This window comes from Mytilus galloprovincialis, chromosome 1, assembly GCF_965363235.1.
Source record: "Mytilus galloprovincialis chromosome 1, xbMytGall1.hap1.1, whole genome shotgun sequence".
Classification (NCBI taxonomy): Eukaryota; Metazoa; Mollusca; class Bivalvia; order Mytilida; family Mytilidae; genus Mytilus; species Mytilus galloprovincialis.
The window spans coordinates 91,570,703-91,598,229 of record NC_134838.1 but is presented as its reverse complement, the minus strand read 5'-3'; the positions used below and the strand labels follow the sequence as shown (position 1 = coordinate 91,598,229).

At 32.2% G+C, this 27,527-nt stretch overlaps 1 protein-coding gene and 1 long non-coding RNA gene across 3 annotated transcripts; one reads left to right on the top strand and one right to left on the bottom strand.

Moving 5' to 3' along the window:
- The first annotated feature begins 3,319 nt into the window (after positions 1–3,319).
- LOC143044535 (uncharacterized) lies at positions 3,320–7,830 on the top strand. The gene is made up of 4 exons (XM_076216596.1): positions 3,320–3,955; positions 5,647–5,707; positions 5,854–5,931; positions 6,370–7,830. The coding sequence occupies exons 1-4, from the start codon at positions 3,635–3,637 to the stop codon at positions 6,579–6,581; spliced, it is 672 nt and encodes a 223-aa protein (XP_076072711.1). The 5' UTR covers positions 3,320–3,634; the 3' UTR covers positions 6,582–7,830.
- On the bottom strand, positions 3,327–8,891 carry LOC143044543 (uncharacterized). 2 transcript variants are annotated; one of them, XR_012968706.1, is made up of 3 exons: positions 8,753–8,891; positions 5,427–5,558; positions 3,327–3,429 (listed from the first exon to the last, which is right to left on the bottom strand). It is a non-coding gene; the product is annotated as an uncharacterized LOC143044543 (long non-coding RNA). The 2 variants fall into 2 exon arrangements; XR_012968707.1 differs by lacking the exon at positions 3,327–3,429 and adding an exon at positions 5,147–5,164.
- Positions 8,892–27,527: the final 18,636 nt, after the last annotated feature.

The following is a 27,527-nucleotide window of genomic DNA, read 5'->3' as shown; positions in this document are numbered from 1 at the left end:
TATTTTCAGATAAATTTCATTTTCACTCCATGCTCTCATTACCGGAAGTTCCGCCATTTCAACTTATTGATACTGTTATTTTAGTACTTGTAGACTATACATGAAGAGAGCAATAAATATCCTGGGAACCAGTTCATTAATACATAATTTTAAACAATATCCGGGCTGACTTTGAATTAGTTCCGGTTTTACTTTTTAATCAAATGCAGGACAAGCACGAGAAATTAAGAGTGCTGACACGAAACACGGAAAATAAATAAGGGGAAACACGAAGCACGCACGTCGAACTAAACACGAGAAAACGAGAAATAAAACGTCAAAACACGAAAACACGTGAAATAAAAAGGCCGAAAACGTTGCACGAAAATAACCCTTTACCACCCTCTTAAAAGACAATGCAATAAGAAGGATATAAATGGTCCATACCTTGTAAGATTGGGTTTAAAATCAGTGGTGTCTTTTCCAGACTGAAACTTTCCTCTGTGTTGATGGTAAATACTTTTGTCCCGTCTTTCCCTTTATCAATTCTTCCGACAGTTACGGAGATAGTGTCACCCAAACCTTTTTTTGCAGCAGCCTCGTTCAGCCCGCACGTATTACGTATCTTTTTAATCATATGATTAAGCGGTTGGCCAAGGTCAACCTCTACCCGTTGCCTTTCTTTACCTAACGGCGGTTCACTACTGTCATTACTATTATAAAAATAAATAATGCATTCAACAATGACAATCTGTTTTGGATTTTCCGCCATTTCAACTTATTGATACTGTTATTTTAGTACTTGTAGACTATACATGAAGAGAGCAATAAATATCCTGGGAACCAGTTCATTAATACATAATTTTAAACAATATCCGGGCTGACTTTGAATTAGTTCCGGTTTACTTTTTAATCAAATGCAGGACAAGCACGAGAAATTAAGAGTGCTGACACGAAACACGGAAAATAAATAAGGGGAAACACGAAGCACGCACGTCGAACCAAACACGAGAAAACGAGAAATAAAACGTCAAAACACGAAAACACGTGAAATAAAAAGGCCGAAAACGTTGCACGAAAATAACCCTTTACCACCCTCATCAAAGATTCCATATAAAAAGTAGGCGGACATGGAAAATGAACAAAATTCTGATTGGATTTTTTTATATTCCTACTACCAAAATTCTACTACCTAGGTGGAATCTTAAAAGTCTGTATGGATTTTTGTCTGTTTTGAAAATCTGATTTGATTATTTATTTTCCTACTAGTACGAGATTCCTACCAGAATCAATTTATAGATTCCTACCAGAAAATCTTTCTACCTGGAATTATCTTGAACTGGATTCCTGTTTGCTATGAACACACATATTGCAGTGTTAAATGCAAGCAAGTTCAAGTTCACAAATTCAAAAGTTTATGGCTTATGAAGACTGAAGGTAATTCTTTTACATTCAAAATGATTTTTTTATCTGCCTGCCAAAAATATTTAGTTATCAATTAATTCAACAATAGTGCTTAATTTTACTCATTTTTTGTTCATAACTCTTAATTTCAACTAGGCATATTTTGGGCTTATCTTCATGTTTATGTATTACACAATTTCTTGCTTGCATATATTGCAGTTTCCTTATACATTTCAAAAGTCCATTTTTCTAAAAATGAATTTATTCCATGAATTTCCTTTGTAAATCATTGACCCAGTTGTGTATCTGTGAATAATACTTACATTTTGTATATTTTTAGATTCCTACCAGAAACTATTTTTCTGGGTGGAATTTTGAAAAATTCCTACTAGGTTTTCTAGTAAAAATTTTATTTTCCTACCAAATTATTCCTGCTAATTTAAATTTTTCGGCTATTTTCCGTGCGGATTCCTACTATTGTCTGACTGAAATATCACTATTTTCTGGTAGGAATTCAGAGCAATATTCCTACTATATTCCACTATATTCCATATATTGTACATTCCACCTGGAATATTTCATACAGGTAAAATAATTAAGTTACGACATAAGGAACATATCCGATATTATTTGTGAAACGGTTAAATTATTCTATAACGGTCAACCAACTCGTGATGTCGTCCGTATTATTTACAAAGGGATGATTTCAACTTCACCATTTTGAACTCTTGGTTTAATAGCTTTCTTGTGAGTTATATACTCCGTATGCAGGCCTTGCTGGAATGTTGCTGCATAGAAATGGGAAGTTCACAATTGGGAAGCTGAAATCATCTCTTATGTCCTACAATTTTGTTTTCAACCAACCCTCATCATTGTCATTTTCTAGATGTAAGTCAAGATTATATATGAGACCGACTTAACTGTATCTGTAGTATCTTTTATCTCTAGTTCGATGAGATAGATTCGTTCAACGTAGTCACTAACTTTTGAATTATTTAGTGAGAAAACATCATCTTTATAGCGGATAGTAAAATAAACGGATATTTCTAACTTCTTATCGTTCTTTCAAATAAGTTCCTGTATGAAAAACAGCCTCAAAATAATAAGGAAACAAGTCGGCAAGAGTAGTGTGTTATGAGACTGCCCTCCACAAGTAAAAGTGAGGAGCCTGTAATCCCCTCTAATTTTCTTAAGCCAGCTTATGGTACGATTTAAAGCAGCTTATTATGCAATCAATCGGATAAAGATAATCCTTATCTTTTAATCTAGATTAGTGCTCCTCAATGTTTTTGTTCCTTTAAGCACATCATTGTGCAATCAATCGGATTAAGATAATCCTTATCTTTTAATCTAGATTAGTGCTCCTCAATGTTTTGTTCCTTTTTTTATCCCGATAAGAGTTAACAATTGCTAATTATAATCTATTTGTTTTCGGATTAGAGAACCGAGTATTAACCCTTTTAATCCTGATTAGGATAAACAAATGCTAATTATAATATATTTGTTTTCGGATTAGAGAAACGACTCTTAATTTATATCCTAGATTAGAGGAATCCCTTTTGATAATTAACCATTTGTTTCCAGACAATCAAAATCCAATTGTTTTCGAACTTAATTAGCGGATCCTTTGTTTGAATAAAGGGAATTAATTGTAACGGAAGGAGAGACAGGCTATTTTTTATTTTTACAGGAAATACTCTACACAACAGATTGCAAGAGAGAAGAAATATTAACAAACCGCTAACTGTATTTTCTTACAAACTAGTTGAGATAAGGATAGTTAAAAAATGAAAAAAGTTTTTCTTTCTTTCTCTTTGTAAATTCTTGATATTATTTTCTTTCTTTTCTCAATTAGTTTGTTTAAAAATAAACACCTCGTTGTCTCATCTATATATAGTTTCTTTAAACACAAAATAATAACACATTTCATGTATTAATCATTTATTCAAAATATTATAGTTTCTGTCTTTTTTGTTCCGTTGCACATTAAAATAATCTTTTTTGGTCATCCAATACACTATCAAACAGGTCCACTTCCATTGGTTCCTAAAACATATATACAATTGTAATAAAGTATTCGTTTTTAAGTAATAAATAAAATTTAAATAAGTGATAAGAAAACAAAACAAAATATGATGAAATTCTTTTTTTCTTTAAAACAAAATCGTTCTTTTAATCAGGTAAAAATAATAAAAGCTTTCCTTTATTCACTCACGTGTCGTCACCTTTTCACACTCTATAGAAATTGAAGATGATCGCCATGTTTTTGATTGTTGTCGTGAGTTGTTTATTGTCATTTAGCCATGAGGGAAGTGTTGCAACAAATACAGCTGAATGTTATAGGAGTGAAGACATATTAGATTGTCGAGATGATGCCATTAAATTCTTTAGTGGAGAGATAGATCCTTCTATCAACAGAGTGTTGATGAACCATATAATGAACAGTGATCAGATTGAAAATGTGCGCATGAAAGCCTCTTGTGTTTTCGAACTATCATTATCTAGTAAAGAGCTATGTGACACAGTGCAAGGGAAAATTATAGTGCTGAATGGGGAAGAATGTTCATCATATGTAAGTACATTGTGTTTGATTAGATTTTACTTTCTTTTTTTTTTTTTTTTTTTTTTTTGGTGGGGTAGGCATTTGTTGCCCCCTTAACAAAAAAAAAAGTATAACAATTTAATAGGGCCTGGGCTTATCTCGCCCTTTATTTAAATATTTTCAAATACAAATTATTCACTTCAGCTAGCTTTTCAATGTCTTTCACTCGCTGTTCTGAGTAGAGAAAGTTCCTCTTATCCCTGATATCTAACCAGTGGTCATGGCTTCTCTTGACGTCCTTATAAAAGGCCTCATTGTCTTCTTTCTCTATCAGTCCTTGTTCTTTTAAGGTATCACAATTTGCTATCAGTATTGTTGTTTTTCCTTCCACTTCAAGTAGGTAGGTCTTTCTTCGAGATTGGCTCAGCCGGTGTGTCCATTGCCGAATCTGTCTCTATTGGTTGAGCGGTATTGCCTAGCTCATCAGATTTTGAGGAGTCATTTTCTAACATTTGAGCTGGAGTTCCAATCTCTGCAGTTGACTCAGACTTTTTTGCCAAAAATGCCCTCAGCCTGCGGTTATTCCTTTCAGAACGGGACTTTGATGACTTCTTTTTAGGTGGTAATGTGGACCTCTCTCTTTCCGCCATCTTTCCTGGTGTCCATTTTACTATAAGTTTGTAACGTCCATTCCGAGCTGATAAAACCCAGTCGGCGGCTTGGTGTTCTAACAAATGCAAAATGGTAAAGATATCACCAGATAATACGGGCTGTTGTTGGTGTGTTTCACTGCCATCATCAGACATTATGAGAGTTTCCAGGACATAATGTAAACACGTCTGTCCAGGTGAAAAACTACTCACTCACCTCACCACTGACATGTTTAACTAAATGTGGTGATTAGTCAAATAATGTTGATATGTTGATAAGAGTGCTAATAGAAACTGTTTGGTTAGATTTTACAAGTGAAAAAGTAGTCGAACGGTTAGCATGTCGACCATATTAGGAAGTTAAACCATATAAGGATTGCATGTGATATTTCTGTATACCATATTAGGAAATGTAAATCATGTGACCATCTAAGGAAATTAACCACGTGATGTATAATTTGATGATTTACAATAATGATATTAAAAAGAAATAAATTAATCTTGTTAATGATGAAAATAAAAATTAAAATATATATATATATATATATATATATATACTCACATTGAGATATATATCACTTTCTAATGTCTGTAATGATATGTACATGTAAATACATAGAAATGATGAAATAATTATCTCCTTTTTAAAGGAAAATAACATAGTGAGATATATGTCTAGGTAAATGAAGTAATCTATACCAAACATTTAATTTATAAACTTTTAAGAAGAAAAATATCTTTATTTCATTAGTTATAAATTACATTTTTCTCATGTTAAAACAATATATTTTGATTATGATTATTGTAATATAAAGAACTACATATATAAAAGAGTTATGCGTTATACTTACATCTTCTTGTTCACTATTACTAGGAGTGGTGCTTCCACATGCACCATTGCTAGCGTTGCTTTTACAAGCAGCACTCTGTTCCACCTCCATTGCTTCCTCTTCATTGGAAGATGTTAAATCAATAACATGATTCTAAAAGAAGAAAAAAATAAAAAATAAATAAACAGTTAAGATAATGTTTACTATTCATTGTTATCATGGTTATGGTTATCTTTTTCAGGACACAACCATTGAAACTTACAGCGAAGAAGATGTAACATCCACAGAAAAAATGCCACTAGGTAAGATATGTGTATATATTATCATATATTTAAGTAAAGACAATAAAGAAAATAAACCACACTTCTAACATGTAAATTAACATTCAAGAAAAAGAGAAAAAAAAATTTATATTGTTTGATAGTAAATATTTTTTTTATTTAAATAGGAATAAGCACTATAATTGGGGTGAAAGAAATAGAAGAAGAAGAAGAAGGAAACACCACTCACATCAATGGGATATATTGTAAGTATTAATTTTAAAGATTTGAAATTAAATAAAATAAGAAAATCATTTAATTTACATAGCATTTAATTTGATGTAAGTGGGAGAAAAGAAAGAAATAAAATATACCATTTATTCCAAAATAAAGCTTTTATCATAAATTAAGCAAGTATTAATATAAACATTATTTTTATTACAGCTAACGAAGGAACAGAAAGTCCTAGGAAATGGATAATTGTAGTCGCTTGTCTTTCTGTGTTTTCTTTAACAATTTTATTTGTTTCTTTTGTTAAGTTTTTATGTACTTATTGTAAAAAGAGAAAATCATATTATCATGTAAATAGTATTGAGTTAAAAAGGGTACCTAGCATTACATCTCATTTATCATCAGAGGTTGAATTTTGTGTTTTAAATGAAAGGAAACAAAAGTAATCTCCTTTTTTTTTTCTTTCATTCCAGACATTTTGGCAGTTTGTGTTATTGGTGTTCTCTACCTTCTACCAATAAATCCAATTTTTAGAGAAGAAAAAAAAATGGTTAGTATTTATAAAGATTGGTTGTCGTGTAAAATATGCAATAATCATAGAATCAAAAACAAATTAAAACATGACTTTTTTTCTTTGAAATTAGTTTTGTTATTAAGGATATTCATTCCTTTAATGATATATTGAAAATCATGATTACACTTAATTAATGGGGAAAATCTCAGCTCCAAATTTTTCTTTGAAGATCTCCATTTTTTCTTCTTTGAAGATTGTGTTTTGATAAGCACATTATCATTGATTACATTAACACTTGTAAAGTTTTGAATTTTAATTTCATTTTGCTGGTTAGTATTTATAAAGATTGGTTGTCGTGTAAAACATACAATAATCAAAGAACCAAAAGCATCATAGATTTCATGTTAACACTTGTAATTTTTGTTTGTTTGTATTTTTTCATAAAGAGAAATTACTTGTGTTTCCTTCATACTTTTTCATTGTATTAGTGTTGATATTTTACAATGATTGTATATCATTGTATTAGTGTTGTAATTTGTTACTCAATTAGTGCTCACAAAATTCATTCCTCTTCTTCTAGTGCAAAATAATATATTATGTTTGCATTTTTAGTGCTTTTATTATATCATTGGTGCAGTTTTATTAAAGTTTTAAACACAAAGTGATATTCTATGGAAAGTAGAGTTAACTCTTTTATCCACATTTTTTTTAGAGACAACAATATGCATATAGTTTTTTTGTGGTCTCATATATAGTGCTTTTATTAAATCAATGGTGCAATTTTAATAAAGTTTTAAACAGAAAGTGATATTCTATGGAAATTAGAGTTACCTCTCTTTATGCACATTTTTTAGAGACAACAATATGCACAAAGTTTTTATGTGTTCTCATATACAGTGCTTTTATTATATCATGGTGCAATGTGCTTTTATTATATCATGGTGCAATTTTATTAAAGTTTTAAACAGAAAAGTGATATTCTATGAAAATAGAGTTACCTCTCTTTATTCACATTTTAGAGACAACAACATGCACAAAGTTTTCTGTTTCTAATAAAGTTTGTTATATTATGTTTTCTTGTATTATAAGTTCTGACATTGTTTTAATAGTATGTGTGAAGTTTATGCTTATGATGTGATAGTTTAAAAAGTGTATGTATGTGTGTGTGTGTGTGTGTATAAAGATTGTACTTTTGATCTTGTATTGTATTTAAAAAGTGTGTGTGTATGTTTGACATTTATACTTTGGATCTTGTATTATACTTGTTAAACAATGTACAGATATCTCACCTTTAAGTGAAACTTGATTTTATTGTTTAGTTAAATTTACAGTAAGAGTTGTAATGAATGAACTTTTCTAAAAATTGTAAAATCAAAAAAAAGAAAAGTCAGACAGTGATTAAAATACTTTTCAACTCTGACCATTGTTTGTCTTATTTATCAATAGATCTTTATGTTATAGTTTTAAAACTATTATGAGTGGAATAATGTCAATGAGATGTATACACACATGCTATTTTATAGCTACACACAAAATGGATTATTATGAGTGGAATATTGATTTTGAGAGGTAAACATACACACAAAGTATTCAAAGGTACACATTTATTGATTGTGATAAAAAAATACAAGGGGAAAAAAAAAAGAACTTTATTGGATATTTTTTCACTGGTTTAAAAATTCTCATTTTGTATGGATGTTTCTCGAGAGTTTGTTTGGATATAAGTTCATTATAACACAATGGACAAAGAAGTGAACAATCTTTTGGCACAGATTTATTACAATATAGAAAATCCAAGTTCTTTTTCCTCAGCTAGCAAACTTTATCACATTGTTAATGCGGATGGGAAAAAATCGGTTACCACAAAATAAAGAGATGGTTAAATGCACAAGACAATTATTCGTTACAAAAAACTCCCAGACGTTCTTTTAAGAGATTACGTGTGTATACAACTGGAATTGGTAACTTAATGGACGTTGATCTAATGCAAGTAAGTAATTTATCACAATGGAACTCTGGATTTAATTTTATACTAGTTGCCATAGATTGTTTTAGTCGTCGGCTTTGGATGCAAGCATCAAAGAGTAAAAAAGGTGTTGATATAGCCAAAGCTTTTGAAAAAATCCTCCAATCAACAAAGGTAGACAAGATCCGCTCGGATGTTGATGGGTGTTTCAAGTCGAAGGTTGTTCAAAAACTTTTCAAGGACAGGGGAGTGCGACATTTTGTTACTAAAAACGAGATAAAAGCAAACTATGCAGAGCGTGTGATACAAACCATAAAAAATAAATTTTATCGTTACTTTACTAAAAAGAGAACGTATCGGTACATTGACAACTTACAAAAGTTTGTAAAGAGCTACAATGCAACACCACACAGGTCCTTAAACTTCATAGCCCCCAACGATGTTACACCCGAAAACGAAGCGGATGTATGGGTTCAACAATACTTGAACAAAAACAAATCACATGATAAGAAGGTACGACCAAATACTAAAAACACGAAACAACTTAAAACCGAAGCAGATTTGAAGAGAAAAAAAAAAGAATGCAACGACGAAAGAGTTACACATATAAAATAGGTTCTCTTGTTCGAATTGCTTATACGCGACACATCTTTAACTGAAGTTATAGTCAAAAATGGACGGATGAGATATTTAAAGTTGTGCGGAGATTTAAAAAGCAGAACATCAACATTTATAAATTGGGTTCCTTTTATAACGCACGGGGGGGTTACTTCCTATTATTGGGTATACGGGGATGTGCCAAAAATATGGGTCATAATAATGCGAGATTTTATATAAAAATGACCCTCCTTTTAAATGACATCCTATATTAAAATGCATTTACGTTTGATAACTGTATATTGATTTGGGGTATGATCTACATATCATATAAAAATATGCTATTGCGAATCTTAATTATTAATGGTCAATTATTATATTAAATTAAATCAATTCATTTGAAAGTTCACCTTTCAAATAAGTTCCCAAATGAACCCCAAAAATATATAAATATAGGTCATTCTTTCTTAAATATTTATATAACTATAGGTACTGAATTTCAGTGAATGTTATATTAAAATGGGTACGTTTTTTGAGGCAAAAATGGCACACCCCTACCAAAAAAATATCGAAGTTACCCCCCCCGTGTTATAACGATGAAATGATTTTAGGTGAATATTATTCTGCTGAACTCCAAGCTGTTGATAAATCAGATGCATCACTCTGGGTCGTAGAGAAAGTTCTTAAAAAGCGTAAAAGGCGAGGGAAGACTGAGTTTTTGTGTAAATTTCAAGGTTGGCCTGATAAATATAATCAATACATTCCCGAGGAAGACATTCAATCACTATCATGAAAAACGGTGATATTGACGAGGAGCATATTATTTTCTTATTCAACAACCAATCAAATAAGTATTATCCCGAAAATACACCTTCAAATTTCAAGGTTCACCTAAGTGACACTTTGTATTTAGAGGGGAAGTGGGAAAAAGCTGTTTTGGATTTTTATAGCGAGGAGAAAATTTCGACTGTAAAAAAAAGTAAACACGAACTATACATGTTTTGTGACGTGTGTATGGGTGTAAGCCTGTTTCACAATCAGTTTTCTCTTTTACGACGTGTGTTTCCTACACCAAACAATACTTGGAATTACGTTTTTTCTAACCCTATTTTCGTCCCTGTGAAAAAAACTGAAATCCGCGACATAGAAATACATATTTTCGACGAAAGTGGAGAACAAGCGTCATTTTTAACTCAACGTCTGTCCTGTACACTACATATTAGAAAAAGAACAGAGAAGCGTCAACGATGAATGCGGACAAAATGTACATTCCAAGCATGAAGAAGTGGTCAAAATATTACCAAAATGTTGTGCAGGGGAATAATAAAACGTATATAAATCACATGAAAAATACCGGACGTAATGGGTCTTTTATGATACCTATTCAGAACCAAAGATTATCGTCAACGTTGTCGAAATCTAACGAAAAGTGTAATCTTCGTCTAGTTAGTCCAAGTGCACAAATGGTTGAAATGGCTAAAGAGTCTTTAGAAGATGAGGGTTTGCAGATAAAAGGTAAAAAACGTAAACGAAAGACCAGTCCTAAGGCAAGCAGCAGTGGAGCTAATATCCGCAAAAAGAAAAGACAACTGAAACGAGACGTTTTTTCCAATTAAGAATGGCTTTACTACCATCACAGAACAACTTCACCGAAGCTATTCCTTCACAATTAGAAGTTTTCGAGATACCTCCATACCAGTTAGGAGTTGAGTCAATTTCGTATGAAGAATGTCGTCCTACATCACAAGTAACAGCCTACAACCCAATAAAATTTAATCTGTGTGCTCAGAACGGACTAGAATACATTGACCTTAGACGATCGAAACTGTATGTTAAGTTGCGTGTTAAACATAGCAATGGAGACAATATCGCTATAGATTCGAAGGTGGCACCAGTAAATGGATTTTTCTATGCACTTTTTTCTCAAGTCGACTGTTACATACAAGGTTTACTGATAGCATCCAGTAATACCAACTACTCGTACAAATGCATGATGAAAACGCTACTCGATTATGGACAAGATGCAAAAGCATCACAACTAACAGGTGCGTTGTTTTATAAGGACAGAAGTGGACACATGGACTCTTTTGACACTAACACGGGTCTTTACGAAAGGAAAAAACTGATAGGTAATTCTAAGAGCCTTGATATGGAGGGAATGTTGTTTCACGATCTCTTTGAAATGGATCGTTACTTAATGAATATGGTAGACGTTAAATTGAAACTTTTCAGAAGTAAACCGAGTTTCTGTCTAATGTCGAGCGAAGACGATGCTGACTATGATGTTGTCATTGAAGATATTGTCGTTAAAGTGTGTAAAATTAAGGTCAATCCGGCAATCATTTTTGCTCATTCGGAAGCATTGAAATCAACAAATGCTAAATATCCCTATACAAAAACAGTAATGAAACATATCACTCTTATGATGGGTAGTACGAATGCAGTGTTGGAGAACATTTTCCAAGACGTGAAACCAAAACGAATCATTATGGGTCTAACTTCGACAAACGCCGTGAACGGTGATTATCAACTCAATCCATGGAATTTTCAACATTTTGACTTACAACAAATAACTCTGTACTGTGATGGAGTTCCTGTAGATGGAATTCCTTTGAAACTTCAATTTAACGAAGACCGGGGTGCAACAAATGTTGCAGCGTACGTTAAAATGTTTGAAAACTGTGGAAAGTGGGGTGGAGATGCGGGGAATGAAATAACTAGATTGGACTTCAACAATGGATATGCTTTATTCTGTTTCGATTTACAACCTCACTTTTCAGATGCCAACTATCTGTCACTGGTAAAGCAAGGAAAAGTCAGACTTGAATGTCATTTTGCAACACCCTTACCAGAAACTGTCTCTTTACTCATTTTAGCCGAAAACTCTGGCTATTTTGAAATAACGGAAAATCGTCAGATCAAAGTAGAACACTAAAATTATACCTAATACTGTTTGTTGTATTTTCTTGTTATATTATAACACACCATAAGAATAAATAATGAGTCAATGTTGATTTCTTGATTTTTTTTATTTGATTTTTCTACTCAATACATGAGAATAGTCAGTGATATATAAATACAAATAAACACTCACACAAAACAAAACACTACGCAATTGAAAAAAAAAAAAAAAAGACATACACTTCAGTATTTACATCATACATCATAACAAATACAAACAAACTAAAAAATAAAATAACGTATTTACAAATGGAAAATAATTAAATATTAGTGTTGTTTTTGTGTCCATAGGCTCGTGTGGTAATTCCATCGTCCAGGATCCATCGTTTGTCATCGAAAGGAACTAGACTCTTCTTAATCATGGTTTGTGCAAATATTTTATGGTTATCGCTTCGTATTGTATTCATGCGCGTGCGATATACATTTTTCTCTAAAAAGCAGTGTTTATACATTTCATGTTTTAGTGAACGAGAGGCAGATTTCGTGATACCTTTTGCCGTATGTTTCTCTCCCTCTTCGAATGCATACGAGTACATTTTAGCTCGTAAACCTACGAATTCACTTATAGGTACACCTTTCGTTTCGTCTTTAAATTTCCCTAATACTTTTTTGTTATGATTGCTGTGTAACATGTGGGCTTCATCATACTCGCTGGTGTCAAACATGTCTTGATATTCCATCATATCGTCATACATGTCTTCGGTTTGAATGTGGTACAGGAAACTATCTGTGTCAGTGAAACAGAGTCGTATTTTTTCACCATATAACGTCTTCATATGTTTGTAATGAAAGTCATACATCAAGTGCTTGGACAGGTCGAGAATGCTGAAGCCTACGTAGACTGGTTGATTCATTAAAATATCTGTGCGCAGGTTTTCAACTGCTACTAGATCCTCGTTAAAAACCGTACACGATTTGAAAGATGGTCTCGCCGTATATTTCAGGAACTTTTTTTCTGTGTGACAGAGCTTAACGTTGACGTGTTTACGGATGTTCAATAACGACCTACCAAATATGCTGTTGTTTAATAACTTGTAGTACATTTTCTCGAACTCGTTTGTGGCTTGTTTCCTTTTGTTGGTGTTGAAATCGATGTAAGTTTTCAACCAGGGGCTCTGTCTAAACTTTTGTTTACTTTCTTTAGTCGCATTCCCAATTCCAAATACAATTGTAGGTTGCGGTAATGAATCACATATTTTTCCTTGTCGTGTAAATTCGGTACCAACTTTTCACACGAGCCCAACGTCTTCTTTCCCAATAATTCCTCAAGCATCTTACGAGAGTAGGGTGAAAGGTCCTCAGTGCGAATGGTCTGTCGTTCAGGGGCCAACGGGAAATCAGAGTGTTCATCGTGTAAGGCAGGGGGGTATTCTAAATCAACTTCTAATATGTAACCCTCATTGGAATTAGGTGTCAATGATCCAATGTTGTTCTTGAGCTTTTCTATGTCTTCTCCTTCATTCACCCAACTGAAAAATCCATAGGGAAGGTGTTGACTCATTGCCCATCCATAAAGGTTATTGGCATCGAAATATCCCAGGTACGATGTTTCTTTACTCGGATCATAATCATCGATGAGGTAGGGATTGTTGGCTTTTGCATATCGATGGAATATGCTGGACACTCCCCCTCGCAACCCCTTCTCAATGAACAACAACATATCGATGTCTGTAATGAGGTCCAAAACAACACCAGTCTTCTTTAGCATGGCGGACCAACTTAATCCGGGGGTCGTATAATAATAACATGGATCAAGTTGGTAGTCGCGAAGAGAGATGTCTCTAAATCTTTCGAAAATGTCAGAGAAGAGCCCAACGTCCATTCGAAGGTATATGTCGGAATATTCACCTAACGTCTTTACATTCATCTTCTCCCATACTTTGTTGGCAAAGTGAAAGTCCTCTTCGCTGATGTGTTCCTCTGACAATCGACTATAAAAATTATCTTTGCTGGGTAAGCTTCTCTCCTCCAATTTACTCTCCTCGTCGACGTAGTCATATGGGAAAACACCCTTCCGCAACAACATGGAAAAATGCTCTGGGTTTGGGAAAAATTTTCTTAAGAAAACGAAATGTTTCTCTCCTTCTTGTGCCAGATTTTTCGTCAACGATGCTAACGACTCGTTCAAAAACTGAAGCGAGTCTATAAATCGTAGGTGTCCCAATGTAAACGATAGATACTTTTCCTTGTTGTATGGAATGACGTTTATGACGTGTTCTTTGTACTTTCCAATCTTTGTCATGATAGATTGGCATCAAAACCTTTTAGGTTATGTATGACTACCGGAATGAAATTTGGTACTTTCATTTTTAAATTACAATCATTGCACGCTATTCCAATCACTTCCCCCGTTAAATGAGAATGGTGTATAACCTTCCTGTTTTTAGTGCTGAAAGGTTTTCGACATGTGTAGCACATGGTTGCGAGATTGTACTCCATTTGCACGAATTCATTGACTATCATTGGTTCATTGTGAGATAGGATACCCATAATCTCTCTTTCCTCTTCCAATAAGGCATCAATGAAAGTTTCAATCACATCAGGTCCACGATAAATGACAGGTGGTTTCTCATACCGCTTGTCGATGGAAACTCTCTGATATCCGAAACTGTAAGCCTCCATTTGTTGGTATCTATTGGTGTTGGAAACCTCCGGATTCTGCTCACAGGTATCTACTTTTCTAGTCAAACATTCAAAGTCAGCGTAAATGACAAACGGGTGTCTTTCCGTCTTCTTATATTCATTAAATTCTAACACCCCCCCTCTTTCGGAAGTGAGATTTTTTGGAAATCTACCTGCTTACACTCCTCTTGATGTTTCATCAAAACTCTGTTTTCTATAAATCCTTGGAGACAAAGATAACAGAAAAAAGTTTCACCATGGTGTTTTTTAACTCTAGATAGAAACCTGTTGAAATTAGTTATCAACACATAATGTGATTGATTATCGTCTTTCCTCATATACAACAAATTTATGTGATGACACTTAGTCTTTTTGGTTATGAACAATGGATAAATTTCATCATTCCCCTCTTCGTAACCGAACACATTAATTGAAATGGTAGCGTTCTGTCGCTCAAACTTTGCAATCTGTGATATTGGTGTCGGAAATTGTATCCCTGTCACATCAATCCTATCGATGTATGTTTGATAGTGGTGCACTTGTTCTGGTTGCATCTCTCCCTCGTTTGGTGGGTGAAGACTGGCTAACACGCTCCACATGAAACAGCGATCATCTTCATTCATCACATTCAACAGACAGTTCGCCCAATTCAACGATTTTGGTAAATGAATATAACTACCTGCATACAAAGGTTTGTATTTTATGATGGTTACTTGTAGTTGAAGTACTTCTTCCATTTGATATCCGCTTCCGTTTTTTAGAAACTCTTCCATGCTAGTGAAAATTTTCTGTAAGCTCTCATTTAAGGTGTGTTCTAATGTGTCTTCTTCTTCATTCCCACTCTCCATTACAGTTTTTGTATTACTCCGAAAGAATGGTACCTGCTCTTCGTATGTCCCATCCACACCATATTTAATCATTCTCACTTGAACGTTGAGAAAAAATTTTATGTTACCCTCTTTTCGTCGATCCTGTAGAAGGGCAAAGTAAAAAAAAATGGTCCAAATTTTATTTTTTTTGTCAAATTTCAACATTGTTTTAGTGCATTTTCTTTTATTGTATCTTGATACATATACATTTAAGTTAATAAATCCAAAAGGGTATAAAAAAGTATAAAGAAACAAAAAAGTTCTGAAACTTTATTGACATAAACCAATTAAAAATAAATAAATAAAGTATACCTTTTGGGAGTATGATTTCAGACAAATACTATCAAATATTAATATTTTTTTCACCCCATTTGATTGCAGAAATCCAAACATTACTTTTAATGCAAAATTTAATAATCTCATCTTTGATTATAATCTTTTTTAATGTTTTTTTGCTATTTTTTGTATCAATTCATTTAAAGTTGATTGAAAAAGTTTTTATTAAAAAATAATTCATCAATAAGTTGATAAAAAACCTTCTCCTTATCAAAATTAACCCTTTTTTAAATTCACTGATGAAAAAAAAATGATAGATAAATCTTTTAATAAAAAAGATATATCAAATAGAAAATACATCCAATTTCCCCTGTTTTTGTTGCACTCCTGACATATTATACACCAAACTAAAATACAGAAACTAAAATAAAATGCTTGTGATTTTTTAAAATTTTTAATCATTGCTGGTTTATAAAGACCTAAATCTGTCATTTGAATGTAATTTCTGTTTTACCTTATGCATCTTATGCATTTCAGACCATATTTAAATTAATTTTTCTGGCACATTCTTATACAATTGAGGTTAAGTTATCAGACTATCAACTAAATTCCATTAAATATCCATCAGAATTGTTGTTTGACAGCTTAAAAAGAGATCTGCAATCTTCAAAATTTTTCTGAACACATATTTTTTTTAAAATTATTACCTATATAAGGTACTTTATTTCCCCTATCTTGTTGCACTCCTGACATTCAATATATATCATTACAAAATGTTTATACATCCTCAAAACATACCATGATTTCTAGTTTAAGTATTTACATACATTTATGCCTTTCAGATTTGACATTTTATTTTCATTTAAACAATATTTTTTTGAGCTATATCATACATATCACTTATTGTATACATAAATTCACATCTCATCACATTTTGCTACTATTTTTTCTTTAAATGGCAGTGATTGCAATGTTAAAATGAGCTGAATTTTGTGGCTTGATGTGTAGAACAATCCTGCTAAATATCTTTGGAAAATTTCAAGCATTAGAAAAATTACATAAAAAAAGATGCCAAAATTGTCAGGAGTGCAACACTTTTTCTTGACATTTTGAGAAAAAAGTTTTATTTGAAAGACACAGCAACTTGTAATATGATGACATGTGCCATAGATTCTTATGTATATTAGAACTAGTATGTCTTAGGGATGATTTCAGCTCAGAATGAAGCTTATCCATTGAACCGTTTTGATACAGATGTGTTTTGAAAAAAAAGTTGTGCCATGTCAGGAGTGCAACACAATAAATAATATTACTGAGGAATAGAATGAGTTTTGCTTAAATGGCTCACACCTAAATATAAACAAAAGTCAATCCTGTATAACAAACATGTTCTTTCAAAGCAGGACTTATAAATTTATTTATTTAAATATAATTATTTGTCCCATTCAAAAATTCTTGAATGACAAATTTTTATATAATTTTAGAATTTAGGAAGCTGATTCTCATAAACTGTGCATTTTTATGAGAAGTAACCATATTTCAGTTTCAAAAGTTTTATAATGGTTTCATGAAATAGTAATTAAATTATTAAAACTGTAATAACAAACAGTTAATTTTGTTGAACTCCTGACATGAATTTGCCACAACAAAAAGTTTTTGCACATATTCAATATTTTTATCTTAGAAAGTTTCGCAAATTTTGAGTTCATCTTGCATATCCAACCTTAAAATAAATAAAAGATGGGAAAGAAAGTTGATGAAACTAAACTTACTTGAGAATAAAATCAGACAGACTAAGGGGTCAAAACACACCATCAAAGTCAACATCGACTATAACTTTGATAAGCAGAAAATTGAGAAAAAATCTGAAAGAAGATCCACCTCAAGGACACACTAGACTTTATATAACCAAAGAAAGAACAAGAAATGTAAAACTTAATTACAAAGACTTAAACATTAAAACAAAAACATAGATATAAAAAAAATGGGAAAAAAACAGAGAGATTGGCAACAGAAAAGAAAAATAAATTTACACAAGCCAAAAAAAAAAAAATCCAAACCCACAGAAAAATATCCAGTCGATAAGTAAAAGTACAGGTACAGATACACCATCTAGAGAAATCAGAAAGAAAAGACTAATTCGTCCTGACAAACCCAAATATTACCCTTAAACAATTGAATACATCATATCCACAGCTAAACCAAGGTAGTAAGAACTAATCAGTACTGGTGGAAGTGTGCTAGAAATTGATGGGTGCTGAAGTGGAAACAAATTTGAGAAACCCTTAATAGATCTGGAGACTTGAAAAGAAACTGGTATTTTCAAAAAGAATAGAGGCTACCTAAAAAACTTAGACTTAGAACTAAGGAACTCTTTGAAAATGTCGTTTTCTTTTCAAAAGTTTTCAGATCTTTAAGGGGTTCCTCATCTTTGTTTATTCTTCAACATATTTAAGACTCCTCAATTTCTTGTTTACAGCTGCCATCAGTTCTCATTAACTCTGACAACCACCTTGGTATAGCTGTGGATATGATGTGTTCAAAATTGTTTTAGAACAAGATTTGGAATGGTCAGGCAGATAATGTCTTTTTCTTTGACTTCTCTTTCTGATTTCTCTAGGTATTGTTAGTGCATCTGTACTTTTGCTACATGACTGGACAATTTTCTGCTGGTTTGCAACTTTTCCAGCTTGTGTCAATTTTCTTCTTCTCTTTTGTTGCCACTTTCTCTGTTTTGTTTTTCTTTTCTCATATGTGTTTTAATTCTGGTCAAAGTCTTTTGAATTAAGTGTAACATTGTTTTGTTTTCTTTGTTTATATTTGTCTAGATTGTCCTTCAGATTAGGATCTTATTTCATTGTTTTTCTCAATTTTCTACTCCTCAAAGTTAAAGTTGTAGTTGACTTTGTATGCACTTAGCCGGTTTGATATTACTCTAAAGCTTAGTTTCACAACCATCTTTCCCATCTTTCATTCATTGAAAGGTTGGGTCTTAAAATTGAACTCAAAATGTGATCAATGGTTTGTTATGGTAAATTCATGTCAGGAGTGCAACACAATTAATTGTTTGTTATAACAATTATAATAATTTAATAAGTGTTACATGAAACCATTCTAAAACTTATAAATTGAAATACAGTTATTTCCTAATCAAATGACAAAGTTTAAGACAATTACCGTCCATAATTTGAAAATTATATGAAAATTTAGCTTTAAAATATGTTTTCTTGTGACAAAAAACAATTCTTGGATCTAAGTCCTGCTTTGAAACCTACCTTTAAGAATTTATTATACCTCATACATGTAACCTAAATAGTTAGAAAACATGTTTAGATGCAAATAAGTCACTAGGAGGTGAGATTATCTTAAAATGTAAGTCCAAGAAAATGTCATTTTAAAAGTGTTCCACTCCTGACATCAAAGAAATGGTTCTAAAAGAAAAGTTCCTTGTCTATCAGACTACTCTTTGGGTGCAATCTTGTATCTAGTATAGTATCTTTTGAAAAATAAAACAAAACCATATATTGGCTTTTGTATTTTTTAAGTGTGAGTCTTTAAACTTCAAAGTTGCACTCCTGACACTCATAGGGAGGCCTTATTTACTTGACTCTCACACATTATTTATATCAATAATCAGGTAAATAAACTATACATTCTAGAAAGGACATATTTGTTTAACAGTATTGACTTTTGTTTATGTTTACGTGTGAGTCATTTGAGCAAAATTCATTATATTCCTCAGTAATACTTATTTTTGTGTTGCACTCCTGACATGGCACAACAATTTTTTAAAACACATCTGTATCAAAACTGTTCAATGAAAAAGCTTCATTTTGAGCTAAAATCATTATTAAGATATAACACTTTTCAATGAAATAAGAAGTAAAAAAAGTAATTTTTCAAAATGTCACAAAAAAGTGTTGCACTCCTGACAATTTTGGCATCTTTTTTTAACGTAATTTTTTTAATACTTGAGATTTTCCAAAGAAATTTTGAAGGAATATTCTACACATCAAGCCACATCATTTGAAATCAAATTATCTAATCAAATTATCAGCATGGTTGATAAATATTGCTATATATGCAAGGAACCATTTATTTTGACTTTGCCCAGAAGCGACATGATTTTTTCCCGCTTTTCTCTCATGAAATGAATAAGATCATAACGTTCATCTTGTGTGGAAGGTTGTAGTTCAACCACTTCCACGTTGTCATTTAGCGCCTTCCTGCTTCGTGTAGCGCCTCCCTTGATGTTTATGATAGCTTCCTCACCGTCATTTCGTGTCGCAACGCTGCTTGGTCCTGCTAATGGGTCTCCATTCATCGTGAAATTGTCGACTCCTTTTCGTTCCGCATCGCTGCTGGGTCCTGCTAATGGGTGTGCATTCATCGTAAAATTGTCACCTCCTACATTTTTCTTCTTTTTTTTTCGATGGTGTTTCTGTAGACTTATTGCTCTCGCTGTTGCAAGTTTCAGGATTTTTCAAATGTCTTTTCGACTTCGTGTGTCAGATCCAACTGTCCTTTCTGTTTGTTACATAGCTACATGGGGTACACTTGTACTGATGTGTGTGTTTTGCTTTGTGGCGAAGTAGGTTACGTTTTTGCGAATATCTATTACCACATATTGTACATGTGAAGTCTTCACTATTCCTTTATTCTTTAGCTGAGTGAAGAACCTTGATAAAGTCTTCTATAGGAAGTTGTTGTAATGTGTTTAATACATCACTTGATAAAGCTTGTGCCAATTGATCAACTAAATTTCCATTTGGACCTTCCATTACTAGATTGATATCTCGAGCTTGATTATAAGTATGTCTGTTAGTTATGTTTGAAAACAAACCCAAAACAGGTGTAGTTTATACTTTTACTTGCTTTATATAAAAAAACAAACATAATCACTCATCTGAGAAGATAATTCCCCTTTTTTTATATGAAACAACACGCATAGGGTATTTAAATTCTAATCCTGCGCTATTATTGATTTTTTTTTTGGAGGGGGGGGTATTTAAAATTGATCTTTATTGATTGTATTTAATGCTCGAATATAAAAATCCTTATTGATTTGAGTTGCTAAGATATATTTTTCTAATCTAGTTTAACCCCCCCTTTTTTTCTTTATAAAGGAGTGCTTAAGCAACAAGGAAAGTATAGTGAAATGTTTATTCATACATAACATTATATTTTTCATACATCAGAGTTATATACTATTTTTATAAACAATGATTCCTCCTATGTTTAACATTTGCAATTCTATCTTCCAGAGAGAAGTGAATGGTCGTTTCCGTCATTTAAACCCAATAAGATCAAATTTGATACGAAACGAAGTTGTTCCAAAGCGACGAGAGCATCATTCAAATTGGCCAGTAGGAACATGGAGAACGGGTAACATAACAATATGTGTGTTGTTTTTCGATGAAGACCATGAAGAATTTATGGAAGATTTGTTTTTCTGCAGTCATGATTTTAACGCAGTATTAGCGGAATACTTAGACATCTACACACCACTTGAAATTGAAGAATAGATGATAAAAATTTACACAATTGTGTAAGGTCCTTTTAAGGACCACCCAAATAATTGAAAAAGAATCTATAGTTTGTTGTTGTTTTCTTTTTTTTCTTTTTTTATTTAAAATGATTGAGTGTTACTAAATGTAATATTTGTCACTGTACGTTTATGTTACGTAAGGTATGAAGTTGCATACTAGTTAATCATTTACAAATGAATATGTATGTAATATTTGTCGCTGTACGTTTAACAATCATTGTTAGTTTGTCTTTTTTTTTTTACCCTCGATGTTGTCAGTTTATTTTATTTTTTTTTTTCATTTTATGAATTTGAGTGCCATTCTGGTATCTTTCGTTCCTTTTTAAGACTTTTTTTTCTCATATATTCCATTTTAATACAAATAATGAATGAGATAGAGATGATATATAACGTTTTCGTGTTTGAGGAGCGAAAAGGGAGAATGTATATATATCTTTGTAAGTTAAAAAAACAAACATTGTTTAAATTATATCATTTTTGTGTGGAAAAGAAGGATATTGAACAGTGGAAGAAGGAACTTCTTTCTAATGTGTTCTTAAACTATCATTAATTGAAAGAGAAAAGATTTTTGATTTTTTTTTGATTTTTTTTTTTTTTGTTTTGTTTTTGAAAAGGTATTTAAAGCCATGAGTGATAAGCGACGTGGTTCCTTTATTACACTTAACAACATGGAAGAGACAAGAAGTAATACGGAGAGCACACAAACGACTTGGCGTTTCATGGGAGAAAATATACCCAAAGCAGAAATCGTGTATTTCTGTCAAATAATTATTGTAATAACAATTGTAATAGCATCACTTGTTAATATAACAATGCAAAATGGAAACAGTGAATTATGGATTAGTTTATTGAGTGGGTGTACTGGATATATTTTACCAAATCCATCCATCCGAAAAGTTTAATTCTAAAAACATGTCATAACATGCACGATTATGTTTTGACTCCCACGCATGAATATTATTGCGTCATATCTATATATAGTAATGTTACATCATCGTATCCTCACTTATACCTGTATTTAAACCACCGTATATAAAAACACCACAGTCACCATGACTCAGTGTCAAATTGATTTGGTGAGAGAAGCAACCATTGGCAAACGTGATTACGAACAGCTTGACACAAATTTATTGAAGAGAGAAGCTGTGTTTACCATTGACGACGAGACTAAAGTAATTATTAAGAAAACAGGAAGACGACTACAGCAAAAGACCTTAATTCATATCGTTGTAAAGGGTAAAAAAATCAAAATCAACAGAGACGTATGCTTAAAACTGTGTAATCTGAAAGAGAGTACTGTTTCTACATTCTTTTATTGAAGATCACTAAACATTTATTTTGAGAACAGTCATCATGTCGGGTATGGAGAAGAAGCTTCTAACTACAGTCTTGATCTATTCTTTTGCCGAGGTGTTACAGGAATTGATAACAAAGAAAACGAAAGAAACGTGTTCTGGTTGCCAAGTTGAACACCCCAGTCAACATAACCACGAATGTTTGATGAATGGAGAGCAGGAGCACTTGGAAAGACATTTTGAAACAGCATGTCATTCGTTTTCACTTTTAGATGTGTTGATTAAATTCAGAGAAGACGTAAAAAAACTGAACATGTCATCAGAATTTGTATGCAATTGCTTCTTACTTAACATGATTGTATTGGATAGATTACGTAGTCAACCAATAAAAGACACTGTTTACCGTTTAATGGAAAAAAGAATCAAATCACGTGAACACTTAATATGACATTTTTTTTTCTTCATATATTGTACATTGTATGTAATTTTATTTATTATTTATGTTCTTGTATTCATGTTTGAAATTTTGTGCGTTCAATAAATATTTCTTAGCTTGTTTTCTTTTCGAAATTTGATGGTAGAACTGAGGCTTTTCTTTCACGATTTGGTTTTACAATGTTGGTTTTCATTATTCTGTGACCAAATGATTTTTAAGAGTTTTTGCATTAATGGTTGAGAACGGAAGCTAAACACATCAAAAAGGAACATCGAAGCAAAACACGTAAAAAAAAAATAATAAAAAACCATAACAAAAGAAGCTAAATACATGTAAAAAAGAAAAAAAACCAAACAAAACAACAAAAACTACTTATGTATCAAACATATAAAACTCGAACTTCAACTTTATTTCAGTCATTTGTGGGGAAATTAAAACTGAAAAAACTCAGACCATGTCAAGTGGAGATCGTACGCTTTTACCTTTCCAAGCACCATGTTCTATTTTAATTGTGGGACCGACACAAAGTGGAAAAACTATGTTGACTTTTCGCATAATTAAACAAGCTGGGGGTATGTTATCATCCCCTCCTGTAAAAATTGTATATTGCTATTCTGTTTATCAAGAATTATTCACAAGTATGGAAAAAGAAATAAACAATATAACTTTTCATGAAGGTTTACCAAGCAGTGATCAAGTGGATGCATGGTCAGAAAAAAGGGAACATATGCTTATGGTTTTAGACGATTTGCTCGCAACAGCAGTGAACGATGTGGAAGTTTTAAATTTATTTACGGTAAAATCTCATCATCAAAACATAAGTCTTTTAATGCTTACTCAGAATTCATATCATTCTCCGGGTAAATTCATGCGCACCATTTCCCTGAATGCATCTTACATTATTTGTCTGAAAAATCATCGTGATCAACACCAGTTAACCGTACTTGCTAAACAAATTTTACCAGGTCAGGTGAAATATTTCATGTCGGCCTACGAACTCGCCACCAAAAAAAAGTACGGATACTTGACGATTGATTTGAGCGCTCACACAGACAAACTTTATTTACTTAGAACAAATATATTCATTAGAGAGAACTGTGTGGTTTTTCTTCCGAAATAATACTTAAAAAGCTATGAGTAAGCAAGTGATTAGACACGTTAATTTTCTATCCTTATTGGCTTCCGCTGAGGATCAACAAAGACTCGCAATGATAAAAACGATGAATAACGAACAATTTAAGATCCTACTAGAATGTATATACAACATTTTACATGGAGTCGTTACACTATCTCCGCTAAATAAAAAGAAACTGTTGGAGTACAAAACGGTTATTCGTAAAATCACTGCCGAGGACACCCAACGTTTACATCGAAAGAGACTTCTTTTAAAGTATCGATCAAATCTCATTCCTATAGTAGTAAAGATTGTGCTTGCTCACTTAAAATGACGAAGGAAATGATTCTTATTCCTAAACATAAATTCGAGGCTGTCTTACAAAAACAAAACGAAGATCAACCGAAAGCGGAAGTGGTGTTAAATGACACTCCACCTCGAGACAATGACAAACACAATCTTTCTTATGACCAGAAACCGTTACATGATGATTTACAATCGTTAATCAATATCACTATTCCATCTAGATATAAAGACAAAGCCTTGCGACTTTTGCTTTACTTACAAAAACAACCATCTATTAAGTGGGACGAACAAGGTGAAGTTTGCATTGACGGAAAAGTTATTTCAAACACTTATATCGTTGACTTGATACGTGATTCAACAGTTCCAATTGGTCGTAGAAAACTAACAGCTGGTATACATCAATTCTACCAATTTCTGAAGTCTACTAACATTCCACTTTGTTTGTTTAGGAATGTCGAAAAAACAAACAAAGTACGATTCGAGTCTACCTCTTATAAAGAAAAGAAAACAGAAGAAGAAAATAAGGAGAAAGAAGAAACAGATGAATACAGTGAAGATAGTGACAATGAATACATCCAACGGAATAAAAAGACAAAAAAGACAGAAACTAATTTGGAAACCCAAAAGAAAATGTATGTGCAACGAGACATAAACAGTATATTCACAATAAAAAAGAAGAGAAAAAAATGGTTACAATTTAAATGTTTTAACTAAAAAAAAAACAAATACAATCTAGAATATTTTAAATAAATGATTAATACATGAAATGTGTTATTATTTTGTGTTTAAAGAAACTATATATAGATGAGACAACGAGGTGTTTATTTTTAAACAAACTAATTGAGAAAAGAAAGAAAATAATATCAAGAATTTACAAAGAGAAAGAAAGAAAAACTTTTTTCATTTTTTAACTATCCTTATCTCAACTAGTTTGTAAGAAAATACAGTTAGCGGTTTGTTAATATTTCTTCTCTCTTGCAATCTGTTGTGTAGAGTATTTCCTGTAAAAATAAAAAATAGCCTGTCTCTCCTTCCGTTACAATTAATTCCCTTTATTCAAACAAAGGCTCCGCTAATTAAGTTCGAAAACAATTGGATTTTGATTGTCTGGAAACAATTGGTTAATTATCAAAAGGGATTCCTCTAATCTAGGATATAAATTAAGAGTTGTTTCTCTAATCCGAAAACAAATATATTATAATTAGCATTTGTTTATCCTAATCAGGATTAAAAGGGTTAATACTCGGTTCTCTAATCCGAAAACAAATAGATTATAATTAGCAATTGTTAACTCTTATCGGGATAAAAAAAGGAACAAAACATTGAGGAGCACTAATCTAGATTAAAAGATAAGGATTATCTTAATCCGATTGATTGCACAATGATGTGCTTAAAGGAACAAAAACATTGAGGAGCACTAATCTAGATTAAAAGATAAGGATTATCTTTATCCGATTGATTGCATAATAAGCTGTTTAAAGTTGCATCATAAGCTGCTTTAAATCGTACCATAAGCTGGCTTAAGAAGATTAGAGGGGATTATAAGCTGGCTTAAGAAGATTAGAGGGGATTACAAGCTCCACACTTTTACTTGTGGAGGGCAGTCTCATAACACACTACTGGCAAGAAGAGGGCACAATTGGTTCCCTTGGAATTCCGACAGTCTGTTGAAAAACACGTCTTCCAAACGTAACAAATATGTTATGTTATGTGCGAGAATTTCTCGTTGCATTGAAGACCTGTTGGTGACCTTCTGCGGTTGTCTGCTCTATGGTCGGGTTGTTGTCTCTTTGGCACATTCCCCATTTCCATTCTCAATTTTATCAATCAAGAAATCAAGCATCTTGATAATGTCAGTTTAAGAGAACTTTTTGTTTGAATCAGAGTAATTCTTTACAAAGTAGGATTTATCCCTCCCCTAGACAAGATATTTGTATGTACGTTTGCCATTCTTTATTTATGAAACAAAGAATACCAACTCTTCCAATTTGTCTTTTAGTTTGGAATGGGGAATGTTTGTCAGTTGTGTAAAGTGTAGAAAAGTCAAATGTTTTAATACTATTGCAAAATTAAAGAGTCTTATAATGTATGTACTCTAACAGATCTTTAGAATTTTTTAGTATTCACATCTGATTCACGCCACCCCTTGAATAGGCAGTTTCACAATAACGTTGAAACCCGGTTTTGATTGCTGATAAAATATATGTTAATAATTTAGAAAGAGGTTCCGTAAAACATTTGGAAGACCCAGCAATATACCGTTGTTTGTAAGGACACTTATGTAGTTTAGGTATCCAATACAGTGATGGAAGATCCAGTTCTTCATATTTGGTTGAAATTCCAAAGGAACCTAAAACTGCTATTAATTTTGTTTCAAAAATTGCAGATTTAAACAATTAGAACTACTTTATGTGATAACTACATAAAAGAATGAAAGGACGACATCAAATACTGAAACAAACACATCATGTAGTGTCAAATCGTCAAATTTTAAAACATCATTACGTTATGTTAAAACCATATAAAGAATTGGCAAATCATCATTACGAAATAACAAAACCGCATCATGTAATGAAACAACTACATTACGTTAAGTCACATACACATCAAGCAATGTTGAAACATATTGCCTAATGAAACAACTAAATTAAATAATGGTGAAACCACATCGAGTAATGACAAAACCATATCAAGCAATGATAAAACTATTATATCAATTCAATACGAAACCATATCGTGTAATGTCGAAATATAATTAAGTATACTAATGACTATTCCATATTGAGTTATATCAAAACACGTACATCATTACGTAAAATCAAAACCATATTACTAGTATGTAAAGACAAAATATTATCAAGTAATAATAAAACAACAGAACGTAATATCAGAGTTCCGCATAAGACAACTGTGTCGTTCCATAGACATCGGCATCAATTTAATCTATGATGGTGGATCGACTCGGATATTTTAAATTAATCACTTATTTTTATTTTAGTAAAATTTAACTAAACGAATTATACGTAGAGGCCAGCAAAGAGTGTTTTAGTTTTGACAGAGGTCAAATATAATCTCACAATGGAGGAGACCGTCTAGAACAATAGGTCAGAAGTTGGTATTTACATAT